The 22,500-nt window shown below is 33.6% G+C and overlaps 1 protein-coding gene across 21 annotated transcripts in view; it reads right to left on the minus strand.

Moving 5' to 3' along the window:
- Positions 1-22,500, minus strand: part of LOC125680398 (phosphorylase b kinase regulatory subunit alpha, liver isoform-like) — a 63,087-nt gene that overhangs the window by 36,485 nt on the left and 4,102 nt on the right. For 12 of the 21 annotated variants that reach the window (XM_056155633.1, XM_056155634.1, XM_056155625.1 and 9 more), the window contains exons 4-18: positions 21,988-22,070; positions 21,816-21,896; positions 21,025-21,123; positions 19,378-19,419; positions 18,436-18,540; positions 17,293-17,346; positions 17,057-17,179; positions 16,577-16,672; positions 13,484-13,591; positions 12,948-13,026; positions 10,271-10,405; positions 9,774-9,883; positions 9,397-9,547; positions 516-591; positions 1-40 (exon numbers count right to left, since the gene is read on the minus strand). The exon at positions 1-40 is cut by the window's left edge and continues 40 nt beyond it. In XM_056155633.1, the coding sequence (XP_056011608.1) occupies positions 1-40; positions 516-591; positions 9,397-9,547; positions 9,774-9,883; positions 10,271-10,405; positions 12,948-13,026; positions 13,484-13,591; positions 16,577-16,672; positions 17,057-17,179; positions 17,293-17,346; positions 18,436-18,540; positions 19,378-19,419; positions 21,025-21,123; positions 21,816-21,896; positions 21,988-22,070 (1,382 nt within the window). Of the gene's footprint in view, positions 41-515; positions 592-4,201; positions 4,347-5,691; positions 5,837-7,136; positions 7,282-9,396; positions 9,548-9,773; positions 9,884-10,270; positions 10,406-12,947; positions 13,027-13,483; positions 13,592-16,576; positions 16,673-17,056; positions 17,180-17,292; positions 17,347-18,435; positions 18,541-19,377; positions 19,420-21,024; positions 21,124-21,815; positions 21,897-21,987; positions 22,071-22,500 lie in introns of all 21 variants that reach the window. The other 9 variants (XM_056155636.1, XM_056155627.1, XM_056155632.1 and 6 more) reach the window with 3 other exon arrangements.

Raw genomic sequence — 22,500 nt, forward strand, 5'->3', positions numbered from 1 at the left:
GGAAGTAGTCACAAAATCTGCCAAATTTCCAAGATGGACCCTAAAGCCAAACATGAAAACTTAAGCATTGCTACATGGCAATTCTAATTTTTCCAATGTTCAAAGGAGTTTACTGGACATTCTAACTGTAATTTCTTTAAAATGCAGGCATTGCAATTGTTGAATGGTTACTTGATAGTAACTTATGTATTACCAAAGGGTGCTTTCTATCAACTCAGCAAAAACAGTGACTTAATTCTATTTACAATAAAATGCTGCATATATAACAAAATAACTTTCACATGTACCAGTTTTCTCCTTTTGTTAAAATGATGTTTACAAACAACAAATAATGGACATAACAAGTTTCCCTGCACTTCATTGTAAACTGAGTCAGCTGCATTATTTCACCTCCAATGTGAATTATGGAGAGCAGACTGCCATCAAGCAATGGCAACCAATTTGCTGGCAACATTAATGCAGAGCACCCTATCATGATTTTTATTACATTACAAATGTAATATGAAATTATTTGCCTTGTTCCAGCAATGTATCCACTCTGTAGCTTTTTGATTGTTCCAATCAATGCTCCAGGTGGGTTATGGCCAACATCTAAATTCGACAAAATACATTCAGAATTAAAGCATAAGAGATGGGTGAAAAATTGTTCAAAGTACATGAATATGACAAAATATTTGAACTGAAATCTGACTATACTGTAACAGATGTAGAATAATAAAATATAACAACAATTCTGCTTACACAAAGAGATAAAAGGAGAGAATTATGCACTGTAATATGCAAATAATGCAATTTAAGCAAAGTGCATGTAGATATTGCATGAAAGTGTGTAGTGAATACTTTTAGCCAATTGCAAAGAAAAAAAAATGCATTGCAAGACAGTGAGTAAATCAAGCTTTAGTGCATTTATCTAGATATACACCCACCAGTGCCACCTACTGAAACAGACTCAGAATTACGTTCATTCTGCATTAGATCACAATACAAGTCTTCATGTACAGAGTTATATGTAAGTCAAATGTTTTCTACATGCCACAAAGTTTTGCACGATTCTTAATAAATATAAAAATTCCATTCACATCTGAAGGCCAATTGATTTGTGAATGATCAGAATTGTGTGTGAATGTGAATATAATTAGTACAGACCTTTACCAATATCACTAGGTAATGATCCGAATGATATGTTACTTCTGAAATATTTTGTAGTCCTAAATACTCTAAACTGGGTACTAAATTCATTATAAAAACCACTCTAAGAGCTGGTTCACACTCTAAAAACCACTCTAAGAGCTGGCTCACACTCTAAAAACCACTCTAAGAGCTGGCTCACACTCTAAAAACCACTCTTAAGAGCTGGCTCACACTACAAAAACAATACCAGTTAACAGAGGTAACCGCGGGGTTAAAAAGACTGCTTTCACATCAGATTAACTTATCCTGCTTTAGTGTCAATGTGGGCAGTATAAATACAAACTGGACTTGGGTTAAATTTATCCACTTCCCACCTAAAGCAGGCTAACTAATGAAATAATACTGTAGTGTGATCTGGCCCCTAGTGTGTAGAGAACTAATGGGAGACCTTTATAAGGCCGACTCTGGGATAATTGGGTAAAGTGCTGGATCTATATTCTGTGGTATACATTAAACAACAAAGGAAATATAAATTTTATCCAAAAGATGATTCAAAGGAGGATGACAACCAATAAATGTGTATTCTCTGTCATTCTGACTAAAGCTGTCCTAATCAAGTACCACACTTTAATCCGAACAAATTAGAAAATACCAGTTGTGTTAAAATCTGAACTCCCAATTCCAAGGTGACCTTGATTGACTGAATGTCACGTCATAGAATTATCAAACCCTGAACTGCTATAGTTCCAGTGAAATAGGTCGCAATCTAGAAAAAGAGTAAGTAATTTACAATCTGTAGTTCAAACAATCTGAGACCAGTGTTGCAAGATAATACACTTGCAGCAGTAACATCTACAACAACATTCTCTGTGTCAGGCATGCCCATCATGGGTTTAACAGTTCCATCTTCTTTCTCAACTCCTTTACAAACTGACCAAATTTTTAAGTCAAATATGAGACATTGACCTTTCAAAAAGGCAAAATCAACTCATGACACCATCCAACAGGTCAGTCAATCTCAGGGAACACTCACTGCTAAACAGTGCCATTCTTTCCCATTGTGGTTTTCAAATACTGTAAGAATTATATTATTCTTATTTGGTCATTATAATATTTATAAATCTACCCAAAAATAAATTTCAATGAGAAGTACATGAGTTCTTTCTTTTATAAAACTGACATATGTATATCACATACAGTCACTGAAAAGGTAACGGCACTGTCAACGCAACAAACGTAACACGAACGGAATGATGCCTTTCCTGTTTTGATTGACACTACTGCCACCAAATAAACTTCCAACACTTCGTATGTCTTTCAACAGCAATCATTGTCATTGGACTAAATGATGCTGCACAATATCATGTGTGGCACTCTCTGATTTCCAACCAAATTAAAACTAATGTTTTCATATTAGCTCAATGAATGAACAACAATTTCTTTTGATTAATCATTATAAAGAATAGTGTTGATATATGTGCAAAATAAAAATAATCAAATTTCAACCTTCTTCGTATTACAATAGTGATGAATAACATAATGAAATTCTCATTAAATCTTCAGATAACTTGGATTTTGAACAAAACCTCTCTCTTAAAAGATGACAAATTCAAGCTAACAACAGTGTATTATAGGTAATAGTAGCAAGTCTTACAGTACAGCAATGTGGCTACTAACATCATGGTATTATCATCAATCAAGAATTACGTCAACTTCTATCTAGTAGCAAATGTGAAATACACCATGCTGATAAACAGATCCTTAATCACAGTGTCCATTGATTGGGTTGCTTTTGAGTAAGGGAAAATCAAATGCTATGGCAAGAGACAAAAGACTGCTACCTTTATGAAAGTATTGCCTTCAAGGAGAAAATATAAATATTGGTTTGACTCTAGCCAAAAGTCCAAGCAGCCTAAACAGCAAAACGTGATTATGAAAAATGTGACAAAGTATTGTAGCAAGAATGAACTTGATATATGACCTTGGTAAAACAAAGTTTTGACCCCAAGTTTTCACTGGGGTAGAAGTGAAAGCCATATAGTGTATCTTAGTTTAAACGTTATGGCCAACATTGACCTTTACCTGGATGTATGACCTTGACCTAATCTGACAAAGTTTTGACCTTTCCTTTCAATTGGACAGATAAACAGTGTAACTATCAAAACAACTCAGCAGATGAATGGACAGACTCAAAATAACAGAATATCATCAGAATGCTGTTAAATAAAAGTAAACTTACAAAATATTATGTTTCCACATTAAAAAAAATCATTTATATATTGGCAAGAATTGGTTCACTAAAACTACATAAAAGTTGTTTAATATGGGAGATTATATATATCTACTGTTAAAATTGCATTAAATACATGAGTGGGCTGTGCACCTTCTACATACATGCTTATTATGTGTGGTGGAATGACTAGGGTATATATATATTGTATAATGTGTACACATGCAAACAGTGAAAATCACAAAGCACTTGGACTACAATTGCTAAGCACTGTGAACAGAACACACACCCATTAAATGTATACTTATAATTTATGTTTTAATGAATTTTCCAAATTCTTCCTGAAGTTTTTCCCTGCACTATTACATGTATATGTATACTGACACATTATCAGTGTTAATCCGTATTGTTGTAATAGAGGAGCGAGTTCATCTGAATGAAACCCAAACGAATAGTAACAATGCCAAGTCTGTCCTTTTATGGAAAACACCTTTTTTTCATTCTATGAAAAGAAATCTTAAAAAATGAAGGGAAAAAAAACTTACAAAGTTAAATTTAAACTTGTTCTGACAGTATCACTCAAACATGTATCAATATAACATCAGTTTTTGTTCATAAAGAATAAAGTCAGTAATAACTAGATCCACCCACCCTCACTTCTTGGTCAAGGTACTTGATCAACGAATTGGTAAAAATACCTAACCATGTCCCGATTTTCAGAGTCTTACATATTGTGTCCTACTGTAATAAAGTGCGTTTATTTTCTCAGATAACTACCAAGTACACCCCAGTGAATTTTCTTCTTCTCATATCACCCTCTGAAATGTTGGATCCACCTACCGAGTACTGAGCTACTGATTGAGATGATGACTGTTGGACGCCCTACTCCACTCCAACTGTTTTTGAGATATGATATCTCGTTACGGAATATATCAAATAATAATTTAAGGTCTTGTTGGAAGTAGAATTGCTGGTCATCCATGAACTACAAATAGACAAATATCTGAACATGTAATAACTGTGTACTTGTTTTGTTATGAACCTGTTGGCAGTAGATTTCCCCTCTCCAAGTTTCCATGGGCCAATGGTCTTGCTTTCCTTCAGAGGTGGCATAACACTCTATAAATTAGTGACCTACTTATGAAGGCAACAGACCCTGTGTCATGACACCCGACAAACAGAACACAGAAATAAAAATGTGAAAACCATAACCTAGTAAGTTGTGTGTATTCTACAGACTAGCATGTTTTATAATGTGCTCCGAGATGATTGAACGGTCCACAAAGAAAATAATTAGCAAAATTTTAGAACACCCCCCCCCCCACTTTTTTTTTTTTTTTACATATCTCAAATTCTCTTTAAAGATTTCTATTTTTGACTTGTCATGCCCTGTTTGTCCAAAACATTGTACAGAATTTAAAAAGGTATTTGGAAACTACAGAAGTTAAGAACTGCAGCCAAATATTGTCACAATTCCAAAAAGTAACATTGTTTCTGTGTGCAAATTCAATACAGATGTATTTTTGGGCATTGTTTACTGATACATGAATCTAAATGGTGCCTGATTAAGAAATACACACACCACTAAAGCAGACCATTCCACACTAGACTACTGACTAGCTATTGTATTCTAAACTACTAGGTCCTGTTAGCGGTGCTACGTAGCCAAGTCCTTTACAGAACATGTAGAGACAGTCAACTATACAATCACCAATCACACATACAGAGAAAACAATTTAATGCAGACAAAAAGTCACATTTCAATTTTGTTTTCTTTAGATATGAGGAAAAATTAGCCGTTTACAAGCATGAATTAACTTAATGTTAAAGTAAACAGATAAATTTGGCATTTGCTTTGAAGGACTGGCAGGAATACATGCAGAGAAATAAGTTCATTCTTGTTGACAATTAAAGCGAGCGCTTCGAAAAGATTTTTAATTATGCATCCTTGTCTATACATAAAGAAATAAAATATGAGTGAAATGCAATTGCAGATTCCGGAAGCAAATGCCAAATAATTTTGTATGTGACCTCAAAGCGGCTAAGCTTTTATTTTTTTAATTCGTCTTTAGTAGTTTTATTTCATGTTTCTGTCTTATTTTTAAAAATTATTCAGTTCACAAGTTGCTATGAAATACATTGTATACTAGTTATTATGGGAAAAACATGACATCAAATGGAAACAATACATTGTCAAGTATACATGTACAGTGTATATACCACTGACTACCATGAATCCTAGAGATTCTAATACTAAAGTAAGTACACCTACCACATACATGTAAGTATTTATTCACTGTAATGCGAAAAATTGGTCAAAATAATCGCACCTAAAACTGTGTTTGTGATGGAATAAATGTAGACTGGCCGACCGAGGTTCCTCCAATTACCCGAGAAATAACCAACATCATTCTTAAATTTGTCAATGATAAAGTTGAAGTCTAAAGCCATATAGAACTGGTGAGGGTCAACATACTGAAAGAATACACAGTCAATAGGAAAACATTAAAGCAGAATTCAATTAGCAGTTGATTAATGGCATACAAAGATCCATCTCTGCAGATGAGCGGAAATAGGCTCTGGTCAACTGTTAGTTTTCAGGGGAGCTGGACTATGCTCTGGTAAATGTGTTAGTTTTCATCAATACACAAAATAAATATGTGATTCATGGTGAAATATATGTAAATGAATGATCACACAAAAATGGCAAAGATTATGAAAAATAATGTCTTCCAAGAGAAGTACAATATGAACACAAGGAAAATCTGGAGTCGATTACATTCGTCAGTCTGAAGAAATTCTGAACAATTCTGGCCCCTGGATCATGAAACATCTTAAGCTTAAGTCAAAATCTGAATATTGCAATGAAATGATTGAGAAGACAACCATTCCAAATAAAATTGATATTCTGTATTGCTTTATCAAATTTCTAGTGTCTGTAAATATAAAAGTCTCAGTCCAAAAGCAATGAACATCTTACAGGTGATTTTGACTTAAGTCTGATTTTGCTACATGATCCTGGGACCTGGACAACAGCTTGTTTCCTCAAAACACAACATGCTACATATAAAAGTATGGAAACTGCTGAAATGGAAACTGATCTGAATCGTATATCAGTATAACTATTAAACAGTCACTCAAATTGAATAGGGAAAATAGTCTTGGCTAAAATGTGAGTCTGATAGTCATTTAGCACAATATAAAGGCAGCATATACTAATAACATGATTTTCATAATGAAACACTCCTATACATATCTTTATATGATGAAAACAATGCTTCATCATACAGAACAAGATATATATTTATCTAAATACAAAGTCAGTATGCCCTAACAACCATATTTTGAATACATGTGCATATTTCCATACAAAAATTAGGTCTGTCATCCTTTTTAAATTATTTCTAGAGTCTAATAAAATAGTACCCAGTTACTCTTATAAGATAAGTTAAAAAAAAATCTTATAGTTTGCGAACAGGTGATCTGATAGGAAACCAGTTCCTTCGAGTTTAGGTATCTTTTTTACATATCACATTTACATTAAACTTGGCCATGACTTACCAGTACTTAAATAAAGTAAACATACAAATAAAGCTGAATACCAAGTACCAGTACCTGCAGTCACATGCAGCACGACACTGTCTACACAATACACATTCTACAAGAAATACTTGTAGAAATAAGGAAGCATAACAAAGGTGAAAGATGATGTGAAATTCATCCTAGCAGTGTCTAACAGGTTGCGCTAGTATCGAATGTGATATAAGAGCCAAACCTAGCATGTCATATGTGATCTGACATGTGACTGTGGGTCGACCAATCATTCTCCAGGTTTTGGACAGATATTCCAATTCCAGATGGAATGTAAACAATGCAAACTCTACATCCAGGGGGAGGTAATAATTGTTCATGTCCACAAACTATGTACAAAAAATGACAAGATGGTATGCATCAATGGTGATCATGAAAAATGTGATAGTCTAAAATTATACTATTAGATATTAATGATTGAGGCAAAAATTGAGTGCTCAAAATGGTTAATCAGTGTAAATCACAGAGTTCAGGTCTCACACCAGTAAATGTCATGGACATCTTACAAAAAAAAACCATTTTTAAAAGAAATCCAAATATTGCTAGTAATGAAGACCAATATCTATTGCAAGATTGTTTTCAGAACCTTCTAATATTGGCCCTTATATCCTGGTTTCTGCTTACTGAAATAAGGTACTTTTATCATAAATGTCAATATCAGTCTCCTTCCATCCATTAAAAACTCCACTGGTGTGAGAACTGACTCACTCTTGTGGCATGCCAGTCAAAGAGTTTCTGATGAAAATATGTCATACACTGCACGCTGCCTTATATACAATTATCAAGGCTTTTTGGTACTTCAGCGTAAACAACAATTATCAAAATCAACATTTCACAGGATACCAGTACATCACCCTACAAAAGAATTTCTCATTAACAGGCCAGATACAAAACAAAATCAGAATGATTTTCCCAGATTTCAGAATTCTATCTATGCTTATTATCCAAATGCCTAGTGCATACTTAACTGCACTGATGATAAAGAAGGATGTCGTGAATCCCACTGGAACCTTTGTACCCTATTCTGTGCTCTATATTTAGAACTCAAAATATTCTTGATGAATGAAGATAAGCAGACACCCGAGTTTGATCGGGGTTGTATTGTGGGGTGAATGACAAGTCACAGATTGATTTTCTGTCAAAATATTTTTTCAATTAAATTATCAAGTCTCCTTAAATAGCTTCATTTTAACTATTTGCACTGTAAACCAAAGCCTTGCAATAGAAACTACATGGATATAACATACCCATATTACCTACATGTACATGTATGCAGTAGCACAGAATAGTTATAAAAAGGGTGTATTTAAAACTATGTAAAAATGGATTGAGAAAATAATAAAGAGCAAACTAAAGCCAAATCAAGTAATTAAATTGGCTAAATTTTGCTTCAGAATATTCATAAAAGGAGGGTATAAGAAAAATCTATCTATCTATCTATCTATCTGTCTATCTAAAAGCACTGAAAAGGCCATGACAATGTTGATTTAATAAAACTCAAATTTTCGACACAACCTGCGTCTTTATCAAGAGACATATATTACATAAACAAATATCACACACCACGAAAAAACGACAAATATCAATAATCTACATGTACATTGTTAACAAGAATTTCTTTTCTGGTCTTGTATCTTTTTAAATCCGACACTTTAAGAAAGATGGGTGTTGTGAGGTTTTTGTGCTTTTATATATACATGCGTATATATATATATATATATATATATATATATGAATGATTGAATATTGTTTAACGTCCCTTTCAAGAATATTTCACTCATATAGAGACGTCACCACTGCCAGTGAAGGGCTGCAAAATTTAGTCCTGTGCTCGGCGCTTATGGCCATCGAGCAGGGAGGGATCTTTATTGTGCCACACCTGCTGTGACACGGGGCCTCGTTTTTTGCGATCTCATCCGAAGGACCATCCCATTTAGTCGCCACTTACGACAAGCAAGGGGTACTGAGGACCTATTCTAACCCGGATCCCCACGGGATTATGTATATATGTATCCCAGTACATGTAAAAGGATAAAATTAATAAATAAAGACTGTGAATAGATATTTAAAAAAAAGTTAATCCTCATATGGTTGAGTGTTGATATCACAGTAATATGAAGATCCCTTGCTAACATCTAAATTTCTTATCATGACTTCTCTCACAAATTGCCCAGACATTCATATTTCAAGCCAAAACACACAATGCACAATCCACAACAGATAAATATTAGAAGATTACTCCATGAAAGGTTGAAATATTTATGTAAATTATCCCCATCCCTAAAAATTAATAAAATCATCATCAGTAACATTTTATACAAGACACATTTGGCTTCAAATAGTCGGTTAAGGGTAATCACTCTGGATGCTTTCAAGAAAACAGGAATGCATACAATTTCAAAGCTTCAAATCTGCAAAAAGAAGAAACATTCAAACTTTGAAACCTAAGTAATTAAGGTTAGTGGACACTGGAAATATAACAAGAGGCCGTCCTAAGTATCTCCAATATGATGACAGAAATCCCATATCATTGGCAAACATGTCCAACTTTAGAAGTGTGTCCTTGGGGAGATAAAACTGATGTTCATCTGCCATCTGTAAAAACAGGCACTCTGTATCTCTCTTGACAATCTCTTGACATCAAATATCTGAACAATTCATGAAACAATTTTTTAAAAAAAGATGAAAATAAACAGTTGAAAGTTAATTTCCAACTCATTTCATGACTATTTCACTTTAATTCCGAACAACTGAATAAAACTAATGTGACACACAAATTATTGACTGAAATCACACAAAGTAAGACTAAAGTTTAACATACCTGAGGAATGAATGCCAAAATCTGATCATGGAACGTATACAACTTGCTGGTCGCTAGCAAACCAATCTCATTCTTTGGACGTCCAGTTAAGCCCAGTTTCTTGTTTCTTCCTATTTAAATTATTATCTAATTTTGAATAAATAACATTTCGATTGAAAGAAAATTTAAAGGTACATTCATTACAAGTTTGATGCTCTTTCCTACAAACAACTGTCCCATAAAAACATATATTAAGTAATTTTTATCTGAGGTGGGGCAGCTTTGTATTTAGAAGAAATTTCTTGGGTCTGTACATGAAATTTTATGGATTTTATGGATGTACAACATTAAATGATTACATTTACATGTTGAATGACTGTTACACAGCGAATAGAAATTACTCCTCACACAATGTATGTCACACATATGTAAGTGACCTCTAAGACACATGCAAATGGAAATTACAAATTAGGTGTGTCCTCTATATCGACCCTCTCCCGTTTTTTTTCTCAGCTTACCCAGTAAGGAGTAGATCTGTGTGAGAACTCTGGCTGGGAACACTTGTAGGGGTCTGACCTCATCCATGGTCTGTACTTTGATGTCATGCTCTAATAACTTAGACTGGATGTACTCATCCTCAGCCAGTATCACAACTGTAAACGTAAATCAACAATGTAACAGGAATAAATTATCACAACTGTACACGTAAATTAACAATGTAACGAAAATAAATTATCACAACTGTACACGTAAATCAACAATGTAACGAAAAGAAATTATCACAACTGTACACGTAAATCAACAATGTAACGAAAATAAATTATCACAACTGTACACGTAAATCAACAATGTAACGAAAAGAAATTATCACAACTGTACACGTAAATCAACAATGTAACGAAAAGAAATTATCACAACTGTACACGTAAATTAACAATGTAACGAAAATAAATTATCACAACTGTACACGTAAATCAACAATGTAACGAAAATAAATTATCACAACTGTACACGTAAATCAACAATGTAACGAAAAGAAATTATCACAACTGTACACGTAAATCAACAATGTAACGAAAAGAAATTATCACAACTGTACACGTAAATCAACAATGTAACGAAAATAAATTATCACAACTGTACAAGTAAATCAACAATGTAACAAGAATAAATTGTAAAATTAAACAATTGTTCCATTGCATTATCTAAATAAATCAAGATGCAATATACATGTAAATGTAAATCCACTAAACTGAGGACTATGCTGTTAAGAAGCACATTTTTTTTAAATCACATTTGTTCCAACAATTAAAATTTCAATGAAAATTTCATAAAATTGTATGACTGAATCCCTTGATAGACCCTTTCTATTTAACAAGAGGCCCAGGGGCCTTATAGGTCACCTGAGTATCATGTAACAACCTTCCAATGTTTGAATTAGGTTTGTGTTTAAATATAAGAATTTTACTTTTGGATGGAAGAAACATTGAATAGCTATGTGGTCAGCCCCGCCTTTGCACCAGAACCCCTGACCCAGGGGCCATAAATTTCAGTTTTGAAAGAAGCATCCTTGATCATCATTATCATACTATTAGTTTGTCTACTTAATACCCAGCAGTAGAGGAGAAGATTTTCAAAGAAATAAAATGCATTTTCACTATATGATCAATAGGGCCCCACCCTAATACCAGAACCCCTGACCCAGGGGCCATGAATTTCACAATTTTGAAAGAGGTATCCTTGCTCATAATAACCATGCTATTGGTTTGTCTACTTAATACCCAAGAACAGAGAAGAAGATTTTCAAAGAAATAATGCATTTTCACTATATGACTTATAGAGTCCCACCCTAGCACCAGAACCCCTGATCCAGGGGCCATGAATTTCACAATTTTAACAAGAGGTACTGTGAGCAATGCTCACTAAGAATACCTCCCGCTTACCCCAATCTCCCAAAGGGTGTTGGTAATAGGTATAAACTACCTCTTTTCTGAGTGTTGCTACTTCGATGTCCAGTGCGCATGACCTTTGACCTTTTGACCCCAAAATCAATAGGGAACATCTTCATCCCATGGGTAGTCCATATGTATGATATGGTGACTGTAGGTGGAAAGGATAATGCTTTAGAGCCCGGAAACCATATTGCTACTTCAATGTCCAGTGCGCGTGACCTTTGACCTTTTGACCCCAAAATCGATAGGGATCATCTTCATCCCATGGGTAGTCTATATATATGATATGGTGACTGTAGGTGGAAAGGATAACGCTTTAGAGCCCGGAAACCATATTGCTACTTCAATGTCCAGTGCACTTGACCTTTGACCTTTTGACCCCAAAATCGATAGGGAACATCTTTATCCCATGGGTAGTCCATATGTTTGATATGGTGACTGTAGGTGGAAAGGATAATGCTTTAGAGCCCGGAAACCATATTGCTACTTCAATGTCCAGTGTGCTTGACCTTTGACCTTTTGACCCCAAAATCGATAGGGAACATCTTCATCCCATGGGTAGTCCATATATATGATATGGTGACTGTAGGTGGAAAGGATAATGCTTTAGAGCCCGGAAACCATTGCGTCTACAGACGGACGGACGGACGGACAGACGAACAACCCGATTCCAGTATACCCCCCACAACTTGTTGCGGGGGGTATAAAGAGGCATCCTTGCTCATCATTACCATGCTATTAGTTTGTCTACTTAATACCCAGAGACAGAGAAGAAGATTTTCAAAGAATTTCTACATTTTCACTATATGACCAATAGAGCCCCACCCTAACACAAGAACCCCTGCCCCAGGGGCCATGAATTTCACAATTTTGGTAGAGGGCTCAACGCTCATTATAATTATGCCCACAGTTTGGCTTCTTGATGTCCAGGAGTAAAGAAGAAGATTTTTTAAAATTACACTCAATTTGATGGTTTTTGCCCCACCCCCTCAGGCCCCAGGGGGGCAGGGACCACGAATTTCACAATTTTTGTTCCCCTCCACCCGCAGATGCTATATGCCAAAATTGGTTGAAATTGGTTCAGGGGTTTCAGAGAAGAAGCTGAAAATGTTCAAATGTTAACGCACGACGAACGACGGCGGACAAAAACAGATAGCAATAGGTCACCTGAATGAATTCAGATGACCTAAAAATGATAGTAGATCTAATTTTACACAATACCAAATGAAAAATATTACTGCACCTTGTACAACAATGTCTGGTTTCGGTTCGGACACCAAGCGTCGATTTAAAGGGTCAAGCTCCCCTGGAGAGAGGAAACCCTGAAATAAAAAATCATCATAGAATGTTCTGAAGAGAACCAAAAAATAATATCTTTATAAAATAGATTAACCAGTCATTATCACGTCTAAGTGAAAATATAATTATACAAGTATATTGTACTACATGTATGTACTACAGGTGAAATAATGGTACATTTATTAATACTAGTACATTTATTAGTTTTTTCTGTGGTGCTGAAATTTGAATACCAAACATCTCTCTATGACTAGTATAAAGTTTGTAAGCATCCAGTGGAGCTGATGTTTTGATGACTAGGATGTTAGAAAGCATTTAGTGGAGCTGATGTTTTGATGACTAGGATGTTAGAAAGCATTCAGTGGAGCTGATGTTTTGATGACTAGGAAGTTAGAAAGCATTCAGTGGAGCTGATGTTTTGATGACTAGGATGTTAGGAAGCATTTAGTGGAGCTGATGTTTAGAAATGTGCTGACTCACCTCTTGGACCAGCTTGCTGATGATGTACAGTGACTGTCCCCACTTGTGAGGTATTTTACCGATTGCTTCTCTTTTCTGACTGTTCGGTGTTCTGTATTCCAGCTCAACCTGCACAACCAAACATTTACCGTATATACTTGCCTATAAGTCGGTCCGCCTATAAGTCGGTTGTATTTTTTAAGGTTATTTTGTAGGGATTTGCCATTGACCCGCTTATAAGTCGGTACAAATTTTTGTCATTACCTATGTTTCAAAAACTATTTTGAGAAATTAATAATTATCAGGTGCTCAATATCCAAGCCATATCTGTTTGGGGTTTAAACGCAACCCTTGATCTATTATGGACAATGATCCCTTGTTTACTTACGCAATTAGGGTCTCCTAATTACCAGTACCTGACACCGTGTTTACTTAGTGGCACGCGCCTCGCGGTTATTGTGGGGTTCCAGTATAATTCAATGTATCAACAATAGAGTTTTTAAGAGTCAAGAATGATGATCTAAATTATCTGTTAACAATATTCAATCTTTTATGAAATATATTTCAGCCGGTATACATATGAATATTTCAATATTAAATCGGGAAAGTATTAGTTACCGGTATGTAAATAATTTTAAACAAGATAAAAATATGTAAATACTTGTACTTTATACATAATTTTAAAATACATAAACAATACAATATGTCTAAATATTTGTAAACAATAATAATTTGTGTGGTAGTCCATGACAATCGTCGGAGTTGTTTAAAAAAACACACTACATTACGCCGCCTCGAAAAATACCAATCTTCTTAGGACGCGCCTATAAGTCGGACATAGAGTTTTGGACCAAAAATTTACTCCCAAAAATTCGACTTATAGGCGAGTATATACGGTACTGAAAGATCACGTCGACTATACTAAATATAAAATTACTGAAAGATCATGTCGACTCTACTAAACATAAAATTACTGAAAGATCATGTCGACTATACTAAACATAAAATTACTGAAAGATCATGTCGACTCTACTAAACATAAAATTACTGAAAGATCATGTCGACTATACTAAATATAAAATTACTGAAGAAATCGTATTTAATATCTTAGTTACATGTAAAGCAATCTAAATTTCTAAATCAAATCACGAATGTGGAATCTTTTAAAGAACAAAGATGTAAGAGACCTGAAAAGTCATGATTGATTAAGAAGTAGATTTCATCTCCACAGAGGAACAGATCAATGAAAACGGACTCATCTTAGCCAAAATCAGGACGCAAGGCCTTTCACACAACTGATAGTTTATTAACCTGTTTAATACTGAACGTGTACACAACTACACTGTACATATGTACACTACACATGTACACTACACATGTACACTACACATGTACACTACACATGTACACCAGTATCTAAATCATGGCTTCAACTTCTAAAATGTGATATTATTAATGAAGACACTGACATGTTTACTTTAAAAAATGTGCCAAAATTTTATTTAACATTTACAGCAAATTTCCATAGTTTCCACAAATAAGATGCAGTTTTCACTATTATTCATAGTGTATGCATAAATTATACCCCAAACCCAGGCCAGGTACAATGGTGCCTAATTGGAAATTAAGCTACATGTATGATATATGACCTTGACTTTTACCTGCCATAACACTTTGATATTCATCTTTCAGTTTCCTATCTATCTAACTTAATTCAAAAGTTACAAACAAGGTTACAGTTGCTGGCAAACATATGAACAGACAGACCAAAAATGATACACACCCCATCTTCAATTCCATGAACATCAAAATATACTTGAGTGAAATGGACATGTCAGTATGACATGAATGCCCCCACTGACATTAAAATTGAAATACGAAAGTCCAGGAATGTGAAAATAACATTGGGAGCAAATGAAACAAAAATAGAATACTCTTTTCTTGAATCAGTTGAGAAGAGGATTGAATTACACTAGCTTCAGAGACATATATAACAGAAACAAGCAACTCCTATGGCAGCATGTTTACTGCTTAAAATATGTAACGGTCCCACCTAAAATTTGCTAATTCCTATTTCGCGGTTTGATAAATTCATGCTCTTTTAAGTTTTAGTTCACTCCTATCATAAATCAGAATCAAACGTATCAAGAAGTTTTGATTTGATGATAAAAAAATATACTATTTACAAAAATAGTGTACAAAATGTAACTATTTGCTGAAATCTCACTGATTTTGCTGAGTTTGAGTCAAGTGTAACCTTTTATAACTTCACTTTCATTTTACTTTGAAGTGAAACATCTTCTAAAAATATTGTATCTTGAATGTTTTCGTGATAGAATTTGGATGGTTTGAACTTGATATCTTTCATTATTAAGATGTAATATGCAAATTAAATCAGTATATGCATTTTTACTGAAAAACAGGGGACCGCAAGACTTGAGAAAGTTGCTAATCTCTGATATATATATATATATATATATATATATGTTTCTGCTAGTTTTCAAGGACATTCTGTGTAAAGTGGACCTTAAAATGAATCATTAAGATACTAACAAACATTGTTTATTTTTTTTATTTTTTTTGTAAACAATCTGTATATATCATAATACATGTTCAATATATGCATACCAAGGATCATGTAGGAATACAGACAAGTTTTTTATATGTGAGAGACACAGTTTATTTCTTGATTTATTCAAGTCGGTGTAAAAAAAAAAAGTAATTACTGACTGGGAAACTTTTGAGTCCAAGGGTGATAAATAACACAGTTAAAAGAAAGTCAAAAATTTGATCAGCGAGTTATTATTATAAAGGTACAAACTAAAAACGTGCTTTTCATTTACAAGAACATACAGAGAAAAGTCCAGAAAACTGAATAATTAGAAATTTTCAATCAAATGGCAATACCTTTGTTGAAAATATGCCAATCAACATGAAACTCAAACTTGATCTGCAAGTCATCAATATCAAGAGATATCCCAAATACTAGGTCATTATTTACAATAGTCCAGAAAAGTAATTATGACAGAATGATGGAAGAAAGGGGGTAACACTATATACACTATACACATTAATTAATTTATGGCAGGGGAATAATAAAAAGAGATCTCAAACCTTATCTTTGACGACTGTATAAAGCTCTGGTAAAACATAGATTCCCTCATCCGTCTTCAAAAGGACTGAATCTAATTTTTCTGCATATTTTTTCACCTTAAAAGAGAAGAGGAATACAGGATGTATGACATACTAGGCTTAATAAACTGTAAAAAAAATTATTATATATACTGTAGTTTGATAGAATCAAAGAATCATTACAATATCATTACAATATTTCAAACTTTCTTTATTAAACTGTACTTCAAAACAGAAAACTGAAATTTTTTATTTGGTTCATATCACAAAATATACAATAAAAAAGGACTGACAAATGGATAGACAGATGGACCGACAGGTAAAATCAGCCCACTTCAAGTCAGTTAACTGGCATTACAGAAGGCTTTATGAAATGGTTTACACATTTTGTGGTGCTTATGAAAGTTCTGTGTTTATTGATGATTAAGTCACCTGACATTTCATTTTCTATTTGCTACACACCTGCTCTTTATTCCCATTGAATAAACCATCCAGCACAGATAAAGCAAAGAACATGGGCCAGTGGCATTCTATCCTCTCAAAGACCTGAAGTTCCCATGGTTCATAATGCAGACGATTCGGGTCCTGATTTAAACGAGAAATTGTAGTGCAACTCTTATATGAAACTTCCAAATGCACAAACTAAAATCAGCTTAATTTAAATCCTCATAAAAAATCAGATAAATGTAATTCCTTACCTCTTGTGCTGTTTTATAGCCGTCCCTTAGAAATCGACAGCAACCATATTTGCCCTGCAAACATAAAGAAAGCTTTGTAAGTTTTTGTTTTCTCTCACAAACCATTTATCAAAATACATGTATGGTAAAATACATATTCATCAAAAATGTCTTACGACAATGACAGCACTTATTCCATTATGTTTGTTCTAAACCAAAGCATGAAACAAATCCGTTACACTACATTATTAGGCAATTGCTTTTTTTTCATACAATAGGAGGGTATTTGGTTTTATTTTTTTAAATTTAGACATGCAACCTTGTTGATTTGTCTGATGTATTTTGCATGTGTATAAACCTGCATTAGGAGACCATCCTCAGGAGAGAGGAAAAAAGGTCACATCTGACAGGTGGTCTCTTAATACAGGTTGCTTATTTTCTGCAGTAAAGACATTTAGCGAATAATATACAGAAATACATGTAGTTTGTACAAGGGAGAAAATAACTGTACATGTATTTGTAATTCATTGATTAAGAATATCAAGAATGGTTTTAATAGTTGTAAAATAAAATTGATGATAGTTAAAAATCTAAAACACAATGTGTTGTTTTATAATTTATCATTCATAAAAAATTACATTTAATTAGAATGTTTTAGAATGATAAAATTTGCATGCATTTCATAAATGAGATTAAATCTCAAGACAACCGCCCCCTGGTCGAAACCGGTCAACCAAATAAATACGTTGTGCATTCTCACTGTATTGGTGATCTGTTTTATTTCTTTAGAGCAAATTAACAGTACATAATTATTTTTCACAAATTTCCTGGTGAATTAATTTCTATGTTGATGCCCCTTGAACTAAAACCTGGGTTTTTAATATCTAGTTTTCTTTTGATGAACAATTTTGGGGTATAATTATGAATTGGATAGCTTGATTTCATACTTCATATAACTTTGTCAATCTTCCTTAAATATTTTCTGTTTTTGTATTTACACTGATTTAATCTGAAACAGAACAGTATTAATAGGTACGCATTGTTTTGAAAATATTCAAGGACTGATCTCATGAAAAGGCTATATTTGTGCAATGTAAAGAAGCTCTGGTTGATATAAAATGTGGCATGCCAAAGAGGTATGTCCACCTTTTATGAAGCACTCACCTCCAGTTTTAACATGATTGTGTCTCTGGTTTCCTCCACCTTTTCATAATCATCCACAGCAAAAGCTGGAAAGCTGATCACAGTCAGTAAAGCAGCATCTACCTCCTGCAATGTTCAATGTACAGTGGGAAAAAAATTCAAACAGAATTTTAACAAAGAAGAATAATCATTTTCATAACAACCTGAGAAACTGATGCACCTTGTATTAACTCCATGGGACCAGTACAGTTTAAATTCAAAGACTTTTAAAAATCCAGAAATCAGCAATGAGACTTATGATTTCTAAGACTATGGTCAAAAGAGACAAGCAATCAAACAAAATGTTTACGTGAAACACTGATGCCCCTGAATGGCAACAAAGTAATTGAAAGGCCTTGTCTCAGGGAATATACATGTGAAATATGTAAGCCCCATCACTAACCATTCAAAGTAATAGCCAAGGTTAATTTTTTTCAAAAGTAGGTCAAACCCAATGTTCCAAGTTTAATATGTCAAAAATTCTGCTACCAAAAGTATGGTCTTGTCAAAAGGAATAAACACAAGAAATATGAAAGTTCTATCATCAACTATTCAATAGTTAAGGCCAAGGCTAAAGTTTGTCAAATAAAGGTCACGGTGAAGGTCACAGAATAAAAATTTAGGTACTACAAGAAAAGTCTTGTCACAAGGAATACACATAAAATATGAAATCCCTATTACCATCCATTCAAAAGTTATGGCTAAGGTTTAAAGTTCTTGTAGACAAACAGATGGACGGACAGAACAAAAACAGTATGCCCCCAAATCTCTTATTACAGGGGCATAAATAAAGCTTCGCTTGAGCAAAAATAAAGTTAAATCTTGATTAGCAGTAAAATTGGTTAACTGAGCTTCAATTTTAAATAGCCTGACACTGTATAAAAGTCTTTATCATTAGATGTATTAATTTAGTAAATGACTCACTTTGGAATTTGATTCTCTAGGGAGCATAGAATGAAGAATGGCCTGTAAAAAATTGCATTCAAATATGAAATCACAAATTATTCCTTAAAATTCCAACCTCTTTTCATTAAGACTTATTTAGCAAACACACAATCTAATTGTCACATTTATTCCTCTAATCTATTAAGGGAACTCTAATTGAATTATGAACAATACTAAGGTTCAACACTGTTAACAAGAAAAATTTTTTGTTCCATCTTATATTTGCCATGATGGATTTAAATAGAAATTTGTATTATCTTTTTGCCCCATTGAAAAAATCTATTTTTACTAAAAGGTTATGAGTAAATTTGAACTCCCCAAACGATGAAAATTAAAAGAGGGTACAAAATTCCAGGTATATCCATTTTAATTTCGATTATATGTTAGATCCGCTCACATCCTCACTGCACTTACATCCAACATCACTTCTTGTGGTCTGAGATAATGAATAGTCAAACACTGCACAGCTGACTTCAAAAGTTGAAAGAGTTCAAAATCTGCCTTTTCTTTGTTTGCACATATGTATACATGTATGTACATTTGAAGCAATAGCATTCTTTTTACATAATATTATCAAAATGTTGTACATGGCAACAAAACTTAAAGGGACTGGTTCACGATTTTTGATAAAAATATTTTTCATTTTTGATGTTAAACATTAAAAATATAACTCATTTAATGTTGACAGTCAAAATTGTGACCTTCTGAATGCAAGAATAAAAGCAATATTTTAGCCTAAAATCTGTGTTATGTAAACAAAGACTCGAGTCTTTTTATGTAAACAAACAAGTGAAATATTGATTTTGCAATATAATGCATCTTAATTTTGCATAGTCACAAATTTTAACTTTTAGCTGACACATTTTATCCCAAAAATGCTTGAAATGTGAAAAGTATAATAAACTTAGATTGATATCCATTTCTTTTGAAAATTTTGTAAATAATAGCATACCGCAATCTTTGTTTACAAAACAAATAATAAATTCTCTAAAATGAGCTTCTGTGATAGTATATAACCTTAATTTTCATGTGAAATATTTCAAACACAATAGACAGTAGATTTTTATCATTAAAAGTGAAAAACAAAATTTTGAGGAAAATCGTGAATCAGTCCCTTTAAAGGTGACACATTTGCACATCATTTCAAGCAGCATTAGTGCAGGAAAATTAGTTCTTTCTCTAAGGACGGTGCAGTTTAAGCAAGGTCCATTTTGCTCTGCAAATCTTGAAAGTGTGTAGTGTGTTTCTTGCTAGCATGTGTCAGCTCATGAGGTAGCTAGTCAGTAAAAGGTTATTTCTTACTCGTCAAACATATGTGTAGCATGTTTTGGATGAACATAAAATGTTTGACATAAAATCTCCTTAATAATTGCAGTCACAACAAATTCTGTTCTAGAACACTGATAAACTTTCAGTCATTTGTACAGCCTCAAGGAAGAAAAAATAGCCTGAAATTTCCAAACAACTAGTTTAAAAGTTTTCTTCAAAAACAATTTCATTGGCTAACAAAAAGGTCACTCTGACTTTGACCCCAAATGGGATGTTGTTTTATCCTTGAGCAGTGAACTATGTGAGTGGATCAAAAGAAGATCTCATTTGAATTTGATATCCATTGATCATCATCACCTGGCACTGTTGTGCTTCGTCAGGTAAAACATGGACAACAGACAAGGGTCCACCTCTGGCACCAAACAGGTCAAGTTCGTTGATTGCTTCCAATGCTGCCTAATAATGAAAAAAATCTTAAGCATATCGATCTTCTGACATATCTTAAAATATATTTCATTTAAAAACCCACAAAAAATATCCTAATCATATTCAATACAATGTATATGCAAATGTACACTTTATACATGCAAGTATGGTCATATACATGCATAGAACATACTACACTTAATAGAATTTACCGCTGTAAAGTGGCTGAAATAATGCTGAAATAGCCTAAAACCATAAACAATCAATCATAGAATTTACTGTATTCTAAATTACATATTTCCTTGTTTCTTACTAGTTTTCCAGTAAATAAAAAATGTAAGTTCAACAAGAGGTCCATGGGCTACATCGCTCACTTATGTCACCTTGGCCTATATTTAAAGATTTCCCCTACATTTCAGCTCTTCTGGCCCAGTGGTTCTTAAGAAGATTTTTAAATGACCCCATCTTATTTTTGTGATTATCTTCCCTTTGAAAGGTGCATGGTCCTTCATTTGCACAAACTTGAAAGCCCTTCACCCAAGGATGCTTTTTGCCAAGTTTGGTTGATATTGGCCCAATGGTTCTAGTGAAGAAGTCGAAAATGTGAAAAGTTTACAGATGGACGGATAGACGAAAGACAACAGGTGATCAGAAAAGCTCTCGAGCTTTAAGCTCAGGTGAGTTAAAAATGTGAATCGATAAACCTTAATCATTTTGAATACCTTTGCCATTCCAATGGAGCTTGAGTTCAGTTCTGGAAGTCCATGGTTTGTTTTATCACCTCTCTCCCAAATACCATAATCCTAAGGAGATATCAACAAGAATAGTTACATGTATTACAACATTTGAAGCTAGTACACAGTTTCTGACTAGTCAGCAGTGTATATGACTTACCGGTGTTCTGTAAGCAGTTTCGATGTAAAATATTAAATTCTGTATAAAGGACACTTCATCTAATGTGAAAATTATTTGGAGACCTGAAATATGAATATTCTCAAACTGTTATCTATAAAAATGTTACAGATCATTTTTGCAAGTAATGTTTGGTAAAACATTTACATCAGAACTGATAACCTGTCTGTTATCTTCTATACAACAGACAATGCATGAATACATAAACCTGTAACAGATGAAGTTATCTTCTATACAACAGACAATGCATGAATACATAAACCTGTAACAGATGAAGTTATCTTCTATACAACAGACAATGCATGAATACATAAACCTGTAACAGATGAAGTTGTCTTCTATACAACAGACAATGCATGAATACATAAACCTGTAACAGATGAAGTTATCTTCTATACAACAGACAATGCATGAATACATAAACCTGTAACAGATGAAGTTATCTTCCATACAACAGACAATGCATGAATACATAAACCTGTAACAGATAAAGTT

The sequence above is a fragment of the Ostrea edulis genome, chromosome 2, assembly GCF_947568905.1.
Source record: "Ostrea edulis chromosome 2, xbOstEdul1.1, whole genome shotgun sequence".
NCBI classification, from domain to species: domain Eukaryota; kingdom Metazoa; phylum Mollusca; class Bivalvia; order Ostreida; family Ostreidae; genus Ostrea; species Ostrea edulis.